At 45.5% G+C, this 14,456-nt stretch overlaps 1 protein-coding gene and 1 long non-coding RNA gene across 10 annotated transcripts in view; one reads left to right on the plus strand and one right to left on the minus strand.

Moving 5' to 3' along the window:
• The window catches only part of LOC124181037, a 26,641-nt gene continuing 12,185 nt past the window's right edge, over positions 1-14,456 (plus strand). For 2 of the 8 annotated variants that reach the window (XM_046567164.1, XM_046567170.1), the window contains exon 1: positions 3,525-4,043. In XM_046567164.1, the coding sequence (XP_046423120.1) occupies positions 3,968-4,043 (76 nt within the window). In that variant the 5' untranslated portion in view covers positions 3,525-3,967. Of the gene's footprint in view, positions 293-2,896; positions 3,114-3,524; positions 4,044-5,488; positions 5,513-7,994; positions 8,267-10,188; positions 10,739-11,492; positions 12,064-14,456 lie in introns of those variants that run through there. The other 6 variants (XM_046567167.1, XM_046567165.1, XM_046567161.1 and 3 more) reach the window with 6 other exon arrangements.
• LOC124181058 lies at positions 325-2,902 on the minus strand. 2 transcript variants are annotated; one of them, XR_006870371.1, is made up of 3 exons: positions 2,220-2,902; positions 990-2,139; positions 325-880 (listed from the first exon to the last, which is right to left on the minus strand). It is a non-coding gene; the product is annotated as an uncharacterized LOC124181058 (long non-coding RNA). The 2 variants fall into 2 exon arrangements; XR_006870372.1 differs by having other exon boundaries at positions 990-1,555; positions 1,663-2,902.

Consider the following 14,456-nt stretch of genomic DNA (forward strand, 5'->3'; position numbering starts at 1 on the left):
AGTCTGATCGGAGCCGGAGCGTGCGTTACTACCTTTCCCGTTTTCCACGTGGTCGAGGCTTTCGATTTTGCTTCGGAACGCGACAAGGTTGTCGGAAAATCGTGCCGCTCGAACCTCTCTCGGTGTCCTCTGGTTGTTGCGCCCTGCAGCTACACGTTGATACTCACAGGTGGTATCGGAACAAGGGCAACCTTTGGCCAATCTGAGGCCGCGAGGATGGCCAGTTTCAACGACCTCAAGACCGAGTGGTCCATGCTGTGCCAGGAGTGCACCGACTGTTGGACAAAGACGGGTGAGCCCATGACTATTAAGACGTTGGTTCTATCATTCTGGACGTTCGCGAACTGAAATCGAGACCGCTCTTATTCTGGACTTTCTTTCCCCCTCTCTCGCCTTCACTTTCTGCTGACTTATCATAATTATTATATCGTGGTTTGGAAGACAATTAGGAGGGGATAAAAAGAGTATTTGAAAAAGCGTTGTGCGTTTTTATATAGGTATACGCAATTTGCGTAAATAATTTCCAATATCCATAACAGTCGGCCTCTCGATCGGATCGTACTTAGATCGGTTGTTCGGTTGAACAGGTGAAATGAGAATCGAGATTCGGCAATCGCAGCATGTTGCCGCGACGGAGAGTGATACGATATAGCTGTACAATATGAATTAGAACAGCAATCGCCGTGAGCTATATGATATTTTCGATAGAAATGTGAGAGCGGTGCGCAGATGGAACGTCGAGATTATACGCCTATAGCGGCACAAAGCTCGATGTTGTTTTGATCAGTGGTCAAGGATGGTATACACAACCGTAGGCGTATACACATTTTTTACACGGCACAGCTTGTGCGCGTGTGTGTTGCGTGCCGAAAGGTCGCCCCTGCAACGATGAAAACAGTATGATAGCATGTTGTATATTATACGTACGATACCAAACGTTCCAAAAGTGTGTAAACCGTATAATTAAGAATAAGAAGATACTACAATACCCGATGGTAAAGATGCTGGAATAATTCATATTATAGACACCGGTGCCAAATTGTCTCAACCGATTGTCGTCTCCGGCAATTTCGCTTTTCATTGCGTGCGCGGGATGGTCCTACGTTGTGTTCGAACAAACGGTTGATGTCGGCCGAGTACATGGGAAAGAGATAGACAGCGTCCTGCCCTGAATGTATAATAACGATATGTATAATGTATTAACCTACGTTATTCAACGTTGTACGAGCTCCCAACGGCGTATTTAACCGGATGGCAGAGCCGCGCCCGCGACATTCCAAATTCAATCGTTAGCCGTCCTTTCTTTCGCATTGAATCACAATTCATTCCATTGGCTCTTCCACTAGCAACGGCAACGGTTTTTCGTTCGTTACGTTTTTTTGTAATATCAGGACCAGTGCGGTATCGATGAATGGTGCGTACAAACGATCCCGACGATCGGCGGCCAAGATCGTTGTGTCCCGCAGTTACCGAATGTAGAGAAACAAACGTTTCATACGTGTCCGAATAACTGAACAAGTAGGATGAGACAGGAAGCGCCCCTTGTCCGTTAATTCTGAAGATTTCGAAATATGGATGAACTTTGGCGTTTTACAAAATCATCGACGAGCTCGGTTATAGATTATGGTGTGTGCAATTCTTACGCCAACTCCCTTTACAGACCTCGGATAATAATAGTTTTCGATGTGAGAAAATTTCGTCGGAGACACGCGACGGGACGAATTTCCAAATATGTAATGTACGTCACTTGAGGAAAACAGTATCTGTCGTTTGTACACCAATCGTGCGTTTGCCATTTCGAAAGCCTGATGATAAATCCTCATCTCACCGAGGAGCGTATTCCACGAGTTGATAACGTTTCGAAGGCTTGTTGAGCCTTCCAATCCCCGCTGACGTACAGTAATGTGAACCGCGCCCCAAAGTAACCGATAACGCTGTCCTAAAAGGTGAACAATTCTGATTTTCATGCTGATTCTACCAGTCGCGTCTTCTTGCGGCTACAGCATGCTTTCGTTTTGCGAACGTAGTAAAAGGTACGGCCCTGTTTTCCTTTTTTTCGAGATTGCCGCAGTTTGCCAAGTCCATTTTTGTACATCTCACAAGGTGGAAGCCAACTGTTTGGTCATTGGTGTACGGTAGCTGTTATAATTATAAGGAAGTCGAGGTCAAATTGATACACGGTCGCTGCCAAACATTTCGTATACCGCCGTAGTACATACTTATATGCACATTCGTCCATAGGTATTACGATCGCCAAAGTGTCGGTGTAAGGCCGGTGAGAGGCGGTTTATGTTCAGGTTGTTGGTAGCCAAGCATGCTTCGCGATAAATGTGCCGAGAAATATTACTAAATTCGCGGCCTCCGTAGATCCCGGGAAATTAAAACTATACTCCGGCTTCACGTTCACTTGGCGTGTCTTATGGACGTTGGTCAGAGAATATGATCTTACAATTCAGTCGGTTTGAAAGAATCATTCGATCTGCATGCATGATGGATGGAGGGTTTCTTCGATCAAGGAGTCAATATTTTGTCGTCGAGAAAATTAATTCGACTAATGGTCTGGTGGAAAATCAATAATGAAAGAAAAAAAAGAATGTGACGATATTCTCGAAAAAATCACCATTGTTATCGACTGTATCGCGACCCGGGTCGTGGGACGTGGGACCGTTATATCTACGAGTCAATTACTGATTCAGGCAACTCGGAACATGAAAAGAATGTACGCCCGAGACGGCAGGGGTAGTTCCCTGAGGGGCAATTGAACCCCAAGGCACGGTACAAGGAGCGAACGCAATGCGCAACGGGTAACTGTTCTGAGTAACAGAACGCAAAGATGCCCGTGTCACTCAAGTACTCGCATTCAAAGTTCGGGGTTGCCTCGATGAACATCCCAGGATAAAACTACGCACGCATGCACATAGGTACATGCATAAATACACTGACGAAACGTGGCGAACGCGCGACAAATCTGTCTCGCGCGCAGAGGGCGCCACCAGCAATCGAAGCGACCAAACCGAAGATCGGAGTGCTCAGCTCGAGAGATCATTCCACGATTATCACACGGCGCGACGGGTCGCTGAGCGGGACTCGGAGCAGCAGATACACCCAATCACGTAACAACAATCGTCAAGTATATGACAGTATTATGAAATTGGTGCAAATGTTTAAAAAAGTACAGGAATTTTTTGTCAAAATTGCGAAACGTTCGAAACACCGTTTGCATTCTATTACGTGGACGTCGTAAACGGAATAGCTGCTCGTCGTTTATTCTGCCTGATCCGGTAGCGAGCCGGCAATCTTTCGCTGCATGGTTAAAAATTTGCAACGTAATTTGCAATCCCGCGGCGTCGAGTGGCTCCCCCACGACATTGGTCGGGCATCGGCGCAGTGGATTCGTGCGGTGTGTGGTCAGCCGGCCAAGGTTGGCGTAAGCGCGAACCAATGACGCTAGAGCGGCGCAGCCGCCGCGACGTCGGCGTGTCCGAGGGGTTCGGTATTGATCGCGAATCGCGAGGTCGGGGCAGTATTGAGTCATGCGCTTTCGGTGCTCGGGGCAGAGCGACGTGCGGCCGTTGTTCCTGCACCGACGAACGTGAGCGAGCGCGTTAGTCAGCGTCGCGACGCCCGCCGTCGCCGTCGTCGTCGCCGCAGCAGTGTTTCAACGGTAGTCCGTCGTCGACGGCGTATATCGCCCGCTTCGCGCGTCCGGTGATCGGCGGCATCCTCCGCCTGCCCCGCGGGTCCGCAGCTAAGGCCGAAGCTTCCTCTTCTTCGTTCGCGCGGTAGATAGTGAAAGTGCCTGCTCGCGAGTGAAGGTGCAGCTGCGCGGCCCCTGTGGCAGGTGGGGTTGTTAGGGAGGAGGAGGAAAAAGAAGAAGGATTCGGAAGCGGATCCGAGTCGCCGGGCTCACCGGGCCGCGTATATCGATCTGCTTGTTGACGGGGAACCGCCACCAGCCACCTCAGCGATGAGCAGCGTCGTCTCGTCGATCGGCGGGGTTCGCTGCCTCACCGACGAGGAGGCCGATCACAACATGCTGCAGGGTAAATTTCTCACTTTATGCATTGACCCGCGCTTACCAAATCGCCTGCGAAGACGCCGCTCTCGAAATCGCAAAGAATTGGCCTATCGTACGTCTTTTAGAATTAGGTACACCGCGTCATTGATACCTGATCGTCGCATATCAATGCGCTCACGGCAATTATTCAATCCTCTTGCTTTCACTCGACATATCCACGGACAGACCTTGACGCGTGCGTCTTTTGCCGATGCGCGAGGTTGATCCGGGCACAGGATGCCGGACTTGGCTCCTCGCGCGATTCGTATCGCTGTTCAAACGAGGATTGCAGGGTACAATCTGACGGATCGTCACCTTCAGAGCTTCGGCGACGTGGGTGTTGGTGTTTCACCACGTGGAAACCGAGTTCAAGTCCACACCGCACGGTTCGTGTAACGACGTGTGATACAAGACAGACACATAGTTATAACCTGATACAATGATAATTATTATACATAGGCTTCACGTGTACGGTTTAGTGACGGATCGCTTGCGTCACACGCTGCATTGAGGATCCCAAAATGAATTCAACTGTATTGCATGTATACCTACCTATATAGGTATATCCCTTTCACGAAAGAATCGAGCAACAGCAGACAAACGGACGTATCTCTAATAATTGGCAGTCGGGAATAACAGAGAAGCCTATCGATTTGTCCCAATATTCATAATTCATGTTCATATTCCGCGGTCTTGCGTACGGTGGATGGTAGATGAACAGTCCGGCTGCGTGTGCGTGGAGTAAGCGATGCGTGGAAAACAACTATACCTATACCTATAATAACAGTGTAAGCTAGGTAGCGACGGCTTTTGACCCGGTAAGGTTTCCGGTCCGGGATTGTCAAGAGTTGCGGTTTCGGGGGTTCGATCGCTTATGATCTGCAGGCGAAGAAAATAGTTTTCGAATAAGTTTTTGTGAAAAAGGAATCAATTTGCGACGCCTTGTGATCGATCAGTTGGTCCACTGTGCGGCTGTATTGCGCGCAGTTGGATAGAATTGTGAATACCGCAGATAACGATGCTTATTCGACTGGAAGCTTCGAGCGCTCCGGATAAAACAACAAAACCTGCAAAACATTTCTGGCAAATTGGGAAATATATGCCTACGCATCAACCTATTAGCGGAGTTGATGCAAACTCGAGGAGGTTCGTATCAGCGTCAGTACAGGCAGCACCCTCCTCGACTTTCCTCGACACCCTTATCGATCGCACCGATGCACTTGGCCAATGCCAACCAGGACGCTGTACCTCCTACCTTCGCCGTACAACTACAACAGCGGAAACAAAAGTTCCGTCATAAACATGGACCGGAAAGTTAACGGGTGCCACGAACAGGGAAGGGAGCGAATGAAACGGGGGAATCAGGGGAGTGCCTACGATCGGTTGGAGAGCAGATGACAACTGCAAGCCTCGTGCTATGCCTGGATAGCATACCTACGGAATGATTGGACAACGGTAAGCGTGCAACAACGGAATTGACGGAAGAATTCGTTGCTGCGAAAGTGTTGGAGAAAAAAAAAAAATATTTTTCACTTGAACGGTTTATCAACAGCTCCGCGTTATCGGATCGACGATGAAAACGAGTGTTTCTTTCGGTTCACGTTGTATTGTACTGCATGCAAGGAGGGAAAAAAAAGTTTCGATTTTCGTTTGTCGCTATGGTTTGCGTTACAGAAGTCTGGAGATACGCGATATGTATGTATGTAACATGGGAACCCGAGCCATTCACGGCCGTATACCGTGTAATTCCATTGTGTTTCGCATAAGTTCTTACAAGGTACGATATCCCGCACAATCCTAGATCGTCCAAGAAACAGAATGTACGCTGTGTAGGTACATCGTATGTAAGTACGTCCACACGTCTACAATATACATGGAAATATCACATGTTCTCAGACGTCGCTAGCTGACTCTTCGTCTCAGGTGTCGCAGGTGAACCTCGAGCCACTTCCCCACCGGTCTTCGCGCAGACTGAAGTCTCATATTCTCCTTGCACGAAATTTGCCAGTCTGGGAGCGTCGGCGATTTTTTCTTTTTACAATTGTCGATCTGTCGATCTTGATGAAAATTGCAATTATTTTTGCGGCGAGTGCGTGCACGATGTAGGTATAGTTACACGGAAGAACTCAAGGTTCGAGACGAGACGAGATTAATTGTAAGATTAGTCGTTTCTAATTACGGCTGTCAAGTGGTTAAGCGGCTGGCCCATTATCGATCAATTAGCGTTCAGTCGGGTATGCGGTTCGCACGTCACGAGGTCGGGTTTTCCTAACCTGTGCACAAGCAGACCTCAACAATTTAGCGGAATTATGCGATTCCGTAATTCGGGGACTTCCGGTATCGATAGAGCTCAGGTACGCAGACGCGCCATTTGCGGGGGTAAAATGATATTCTTCCGCTTGTAAATGTCTCCCATTATCATGCTCTCGATTCTTAGACAGCTAGGCCAGCATACCTATAACGTATCGCGCCGACTTGACATGAATGATTTTAATCGGCTGTGGTTTTACTTGTACGGACCGTTGCTCCGGCGGTCAGAAAGCGTGGAACGATCAATGTACACAATAATATATATCGTTTGTTCAAACCGTTCCGATGTTCAACTTCGCGACGCCGCGACGTTCTTTTCAATCTAAGCAGATACGATATAAATCGAGTTCAAACTTTTGGAATCGAGTTGAGCCCTTCGTACAATTGTAGTAGAATACGCGGTTATAGCGTTTACGTGACATAACGTTGAAATAATTTTAAAACGTCGGAGTGTACGAATGACATTCTCTTTGCCAATTTGTTTTTTTCCGCTGCAGACGGATCCGAAGATGTAACATCGATTATCGCTTGACCGGTCAGGGTAAATTCTCTTAATAATATAAAATTGTTTTTCCAAACTGCGTGTAAGTATAATATGTATATGGAGTAAAAGTGTCTCCTTATTCTGACAATGAGACGCAAGTATATTCACACCCATTATGCAAATAATATGCATTTTTGCCCTTCGGAGAAACGCGCATATCTCCTCATACCTCGTACACATCGTATAGATACATCGTATACATCGTATACACCGTATACCGACTCAATAAGAATCGTGGGATTCCCGTGCTCTTCCATGTACAAAATAAATAGCCCGAAGTGCACGAACAGCGCAAACAGCGCAAACGACATGATTATAATTGGTAGATACACGAGCGGAGCGCGCACGCCACATGCCGTATGATTTGATCTAAATTCATTAACTTTCTTAAATGAATGGAGGTGCGGTGACCTACGATGGTCGAGAGAATGGACACCCGCGCGTTGAGTTGGCGAAGAGTAGAGAAAAAAAAGAAGAGTAAAGAAAATAAATAAGAGTGAAAGAATATAAAAAATTTCTCCTAGATAGGATAGTAAATTCAGCCACGTAATAATAAAAACTTGTCGACGGTTCTATAATGCGTGTGTGTATGGTATGTGTACACTGTACACTGTATGCGACGGCTTGGATGCGTGGAGGAAGAGGTCGTTATACCCGCAAATTGGCATAAATTGAAAAAAAATTTACATTTATTTCCGTAGCTTACGAAGGAACTACGGCGATGTTCAAAACGGCGGATTGAATTAGCTGTGAAAAAGTTTGAATGTTAACGGAGAATCAACGCTGTACAGAGATAATATATTTACCTATATACTTGCGTATATATTGAAAAGTTCAACTCGGGGTACGTTTTTTACACGAGAAGACTTTATTTCATCTGTCATAAGGATCGTGGAGAGGCTGTCCTTCGTCATCGCCGCTTTTGACTGCTCAATTAAAAATTCTGCATTTGTTTGCGAGGCGCATTCAACGTTAACGTAACGAAACGTCGTGGAAAAAACAGTTATTGTACAATTTCCGAACGACCTTCAAGGAGTTGACTTTTCAAAATATGAAGACGTTTTCTTTGTTGTTATTTACTAGCTGAATTTCCGAAAATCCTGAGGGTCCGAGTATCGATTCTTCCTGAACAAGCATCGTTAAAGAAACGTTACCAACTTCAACCTCTGTACTCTGCATTGATTTACGGATGAATGCTGGCCGCGAAAAGTAAGATTGAACAGTCTCGGTCAATACTCTTCGTGGTTTCATTGTAATCGGGACAGTACGCCGCGCCGATCAGAGGAGATCCTGTCCAACCGCTTCCTCAACTGGAGCTCGGAGTTGTTAGCTTTTTAGTTCATCTGCCTATTATTGTACGTACGATGCCTTCTATACAATCTATACAGTTATTATCATAATATCCCCCGACGATAATTTCCTTATAATTTCACATCGTGCGCCTGCAGCGTTTGTGCGGACCGGAGGTGGTTAGTTCGATATTCCGTGCTTCTTCTTTGCGCGGACGCGTGCAGTTGCAATTTCATATTATCCCACTTACCTTACACACTATAGAGTATCACAAAGACGAGAGGACGAGATATTGTTTGTTTGCCATTCGTTCCCTTTGAATTTTCCTTGAATTGAAGAAGCACCGACGCGGGAAACCGCGTAGGTAAATTCAGCTCTAGAATTCATCGAATGTTGAGATAACGTAGAAAACGTGCAAATCCAGTTGTCTAAATCGTGCGGTAAATTATACGAGATATTGAAATCCTGAAGAGACTCGAAGCTCATTGAGAGTACGTTTTGAAATTTTCTGACTTTGACTGAAACGCTGAAATCACTTGGCATCGCTTTTACTGAAAGAAACGATCGTCGAACGGCGGGAAACAGGTTCGTTTGACAATACCGTATCCGTATACTTGCCTGGGGGTATAAAATATGCCTTATACTCTATAAAGACAACAAGATAGAGCACGGCAGGTGGCTTGCCCCGCCAATAACATACCGCCCCGGGAGAACACGCAAGGAACCACGGCCCCATCCGGCCGGGCCGGGCGGTCCGCGTTTCACTTTCCCGTACGGCCACTTCTTCTTTCGACAGTAGTAGGGAGGGCCCTCAATTTTTGCCATCGTGTATAACGCTCATTCATCCCGCTCGCTCGCGACCGAATCAGGAATCTGTAAGGGGGTGTCCATTAATTACGCGAGGTATTTTTTTTTTTTTTATTTTCAATTTGGACCCCCGTCCTCCCCCGTCGTGAAATTCTGTAAGACGTGGTGGGACTTACCCTATAATTGTTTGCTTCGTACCAATGAATACCTAATATTTAATGTTTCCTATGCCCGGGTTTGATTTTGTAATACAAAATGTTTGCTGTTATTATAATGTACATTCTCTTAATTAAAAAGTTGACGTGAGATTTTCATTGATCCGCGCTCCCTGTAAATGATATTTGGTGAGATTTTGCGGGACGCCCCCCCCCCCCCCATTTGGGGCTCACGTTATTAATGAACGCTCCCCTCAAGCAGCGCGTATAATAACACATTAGAAACACAAACGCCGTCCGTTACACCGCTCGACGTTTGCACGTCAAGATGGCTGGGAATTGCTGGCTGCTGGTGCCACATTCGCAACCTTTCAACTTCTATTCCGTCTGCTTGTACCAGCATGCGCTGTATACATCATATTGTACACACCGCGTCCAACGAAGCCACCTGTGCCAACTTGCGGCGTTTCTATTTCCGCCGGATGCGCAAGGCCATTGTTTTTTCATCGTGGGGCATACGCAAGTCATGAATATCGGATCAAATTTTTTTCACTCGCATCAGGTAGGCGAGCGGAATTGATTGGTTAAACGTTTGCTGGAATCAACGAAGTCACATTATAATATTTGAGAGATTGTTTTTCCTTGCTATCCAAGGTCAATGATAAAAAAACATCCGTAGGTGTAAATCATTTTTAATGATTCGCCTTGGATGTCGAGAAAAAATCTCTCATTACGAATCGATCAGGTTGATTAACTAGTCTAACGTTATAATATTTGAATCGAATGAACCGCCAGGTTTCAGTCGCAGGGGGGAGAATTTTCCAAGGTTTCTACAGCCACGTTGCGGGTTTGTCGGATTGACGAGCAGTTTGAAAAAAAAATTCATTAACTAAGCGCATGCAGCACAGCTTTAGCTATGTGGTGGGGGTGCGTGTTTACAGGCGTGTGTAAATTACGCAGAGGCTGCAGCGGCGAAACGATGTGAACCGTGACTTGGGTCAAGAGATCGAATTTCTTCCCCGCAGAGAAAGCAGCAGCCCCCGCCTGCTCTCGCGGCGTGTCCGGCTGCGGTGGTTCCTCCTGGCTTCGCCGCGAAGGAAGATACGACGGTAAAGACAGATCATCGACGCTCGGCGAGAGGCGGTGGTGGTAGGTAGCAGTAGGTAGCTTCCTTCGCGGTATCATCGGGCATCGCGTCGAGCGTGATGGAAATTCTCGCGTTCAAGTAACCGTGTAATGCACCCGATGGACGTCGGTGTACAGATTGTATAACTGTGTCGGCGGTATTTGCACGCCGCAGCCGTAAGCTGCTCGATCCCACTCGGATCCGATCAACGCGGAAGCGAATTAAGAGGAAATCGATGCCACAGTCATCGCCGCGGGAAACGACGCTTCCGGCATATCGCGCGAAACAACGCGCAACAACGTTTTTTTCGCTCTTCTTCCCTGCGCCGATCGGGGAAACAACGCTGAAGGATTGATAATTGAATTTAGGAAGTTCGAAGATGCGGACTGCGTCGACGGCAATGTGAAAATTCTGATTCACGATCGGGGCTCTTGTGTAACGAGTGTAAGGTGAGCGTACCAGTTATTGACCCTGTCGCAATTTTTAACCTTTTTCGACTGTATCTGTTTGATCTTTGGTTCTGAAATTACGTAAAAATGAACATGAATTTTCAGTGTCCGACTCTCTGACAATTGGTTTTAGTCGCCGACAAATTCAATATTTGTCCCGTCAGTTTATAATTTTGGAAAATAAAAGGGTCAATAATTAGGACCTAAGCATGCCAATAACCTTAGTAGTTACTGGAACATTCTAGTGAAATGGGTCTCGAAGGTACAACAAAAAAGTGGGGGTAAAAATGTGGTAAGATTAAAAAATAAAAGAATATTGATATAGAATTTTAAAAATCGCGACAATTTTTCCTACGATATTTTCAAATATAGAAATCCGTAATATAGGAAAGTATAGAAAAGCTTGGAAAAATTTCGGACAATTCCATGTCTTCGCTCACTGTACATATTCTCATTCTTCCAATTCTATATTTTGGCTTTGTATACTTTTGGCCCTAGTAAATTTCAATTTTTCTATATTTCAACTTTATGCATTTTCAAATGTTATAGGTATTATTATTGGCACTGGCCCCTTTGAATTTGTAAATGTACAAAGGCCGATTAAGGAATGGTATTACTTTATATTTCGTTTCAATTCTCCTATCATTTCTCGAATATTTCCGAACCAAATCAAGATATTTTACTAGACAGTTCTTAACTATGACTAAAAATATATACAACCGTTCCTGTGTACACGTTCAGTATACATATTTACAACAAACATTTTTAACAGTGCGCACACGGGATTCGAGAATTTCCCCATTTCCACACAGGGCCGACACTCTTAGCCGGACTCTAAATTGTAGTTACAATCTGACAATGAGAGAAATATCGGTGCTTAGGGCAGATGCGCCCGGCGAGGCACCAAAGCCAAATTTCCAAGACTTGTAGCGATATTGCTCAAATTGCACCCTTGACGAGGATAATCCGACCCATCGACAGCTTACACCTAATCTACCGAAGCTCCTACCATTTGGACAGACTCACGTATACAGGGTGTTAATGTTACCTCTGGACTGTTGTCTACGGCTGATTGAGTATAAAACGTGTTGGGTGATCACATCTGATTTATTTCACTACGAACAAGCGCGCGATACATTCAATCAAAAAAGCGGTAATCCCTTTTTAATCCAACGGGACATCAGGTACGTGGATCACCCTGGTGCATGCACGCTGCAGAAGTAAGTGCATCGTTCAGCTACTCGTACAACTGACGTTTCCGCCTTTCGATTGACCACGGCGTCGACTTCCTCGGTTCATCCAATTTGTATAACGCGTCGCTGAAGGTAGGTTAAATTGCTTATCACCGCTGTTAGGTATTTGTAAGTGTTCACTGTCCAAGCATATGTACTTAACCCGAGCCATTCGGTTTACGATTTTTCTGTATTTTTTTATCGTGAATTTCTTTACACCCACCTAAGTAACCGAGGAATTATCGCAGATTTCGTAAAGATTCGGGTCACGGAATTATAGGTGCAGCGTACTTATACTTCAAGGCGCGCACGGAATAATACGGTATTTTATTTCAGAAAACTTGATTGGGTTTACTCGCATTACGCGTGCTGAAAAAGCCTGGCCGCTATTACAAGTCAAGTTGAATCAAGTAGTGAATTACGAAAGTATACGTACATGTATACCCAGCGCGTCGAATCACGTTCATAATGAGCATTAAACAGTTCTCAAGGTAGTTTGAGTCTCACGCTGCTGGTATGTACGATAATGCATATTCTTCTTCTCATTTCGCTCAAAGCCGGAAATCGTTAATACACGCTCGAAGCGAGTCGAAGTCAACGGGCCTTATAACGTTGTATCGGGATCATATCGCCGTATTATACGCTCGACGTTTTACAGCGCGGGTAAAAAAGTGTGGTGATAATTACCGAACGAGTGGTTATTAAGAAATCTACCGCGATAAACAAACCGAGCGACGAATGAAAATGGAAGTGGAAGTTGAAGTGGAAGTGAAAAGGTATTCGTTCGTCTTATTCGCACAATGCCATCGAGAAATGCGCACGCCGCCGCGGCTTCTCCTAGCTGGAGCCTAGCCGAGACAATAGATGAGAATCCAGACGGGCTGCAAATATCTAATTTTCATATTTCTATTGTTTGTACAACCGCAAAATTCCTCACGTCAAATCAAATCATACCTGTCGCAGCTCGCGAGTCATTTGTACGATGCTGCATGTTGCAGCAGGGTGGTGCTTACTTAGGGTGTTGTCGAATGTTTTTCCGCCCCACCACCAAATCAACTTCAAATAATTCATAACAATTTATTAATTTTTTTCAGATTCTTACCTCAACTCTTAAGATAAGTTTTATATTAAAATACATACTGAAAAAACATAGTTTTTCCCATGTTATTTCCGTAAGAAACTTTGATCACAATGCGGACTATCTTATTGTTAGAGTCGAGGTGAAAATCTGAAAAAATTCCGTCAAAACCCTGAATAAGAATAACCCTAATGTTACAACGACGAGCAACACGACCCATGCAGGACGAACTTGCAATTTGCACCGTATCTCTTATGAGCTTGTTATTCCAGGAGAATGCAAATTATTCGTGTAGATATCTATAACCGTTGGTTAAAAATCTCGATGCAAAGAAACCCAACTGCACGATTCTTTCTCGCTCGTGATGTATGGTCACAGAGGCCGCGGACGCGAGTTATAAACTTGTGCAGCATGTCGTGCATCCTGGTATCGACAGTCTGCGTATCCGCACGTGCTGATAGAAAGTGATTTCGCGAACTATGAGTAAATCTTGAGATGGTTTTCAGCTGCAGGGGTGCGACGAGTAGGCATAATAAACGAACGGATCGGCACAAGTAGGTATTTAGCCGTAGAGCCGTGTGAGGAGAAGAAAGCTGCCGCACCATCGGGTCAGCTAGTTAGTCGCGACAACTTTGCGTACATTTAATTGCAAAAATAATTGGCTGCCACTGTGGCTCGCTCGTCGCTGATCGACTTACGACTTCCTTATACAGCCGAGCACGCACTGATCGTTCGTATATACATACGTTTTCCTAGCATCATTTCCACGCTGCTGGAAGTGTGAGATAATTGATTTTTGCACAAGTCGATATTTCTTTGCTGCGGCTTGGATTATGTATTTCATCCCTACGGGTGAGGAAGCGTCAGCTGAATCCTGCGTAATTTGTCATTAATAGAATGTAATATATGCAGGATTGGTTAACTCTGCGACTCGAGACGTTGCCGGTCTTAAAGATTTATGCATATATAGGTATATATACACCTAGTAAATCACGCATTGAGTCGAGTTTTTACCGTAGAGCGATGTAAGATGAATAATTTTTTTCACCAATTCGCGCCTGCTTCATTATGTTATTGTGAGATGAAATAACGCGCAAAAGAATCGGATCGTTTCCTACGGCCACACTCGACATCCGACATTTAACTTCCATCGTGCAATATTACCAGAAGTTTATAACCATCGATATTTCACGTTGCTCTCCGATCGCTGTATCGCCGCCCGGCTCTGACTTGTGACTTGTGATTACCTGCAGGAAGAGCGCGCGCGCGATTGGAATTACGTGCGGCTATACATATACGGCTAACGGAGTTGCATAATTTTGCGTTACAGGCACGAATCGACACATGCACTCGCCTCTGCCTCTGTGCGTACACTAGAACTTTGAGGCTTAAACAAGGCCATAGCTCG

This window comes from Neodiprion fabricii, chromosome 4 (assembly GCF_021155785.1).
Source record: "Neodiprion fabricii isolate iyNeoFabr1 chromosome 4, iyNeoFabr1.1, whole genome shotgun sequence".
NCBI lineage: Eukaryota > Metazoa > Arthropoda > Insecta > Hymenoptera > Diprionidae > Neodiprion > Neodiprion fabricii.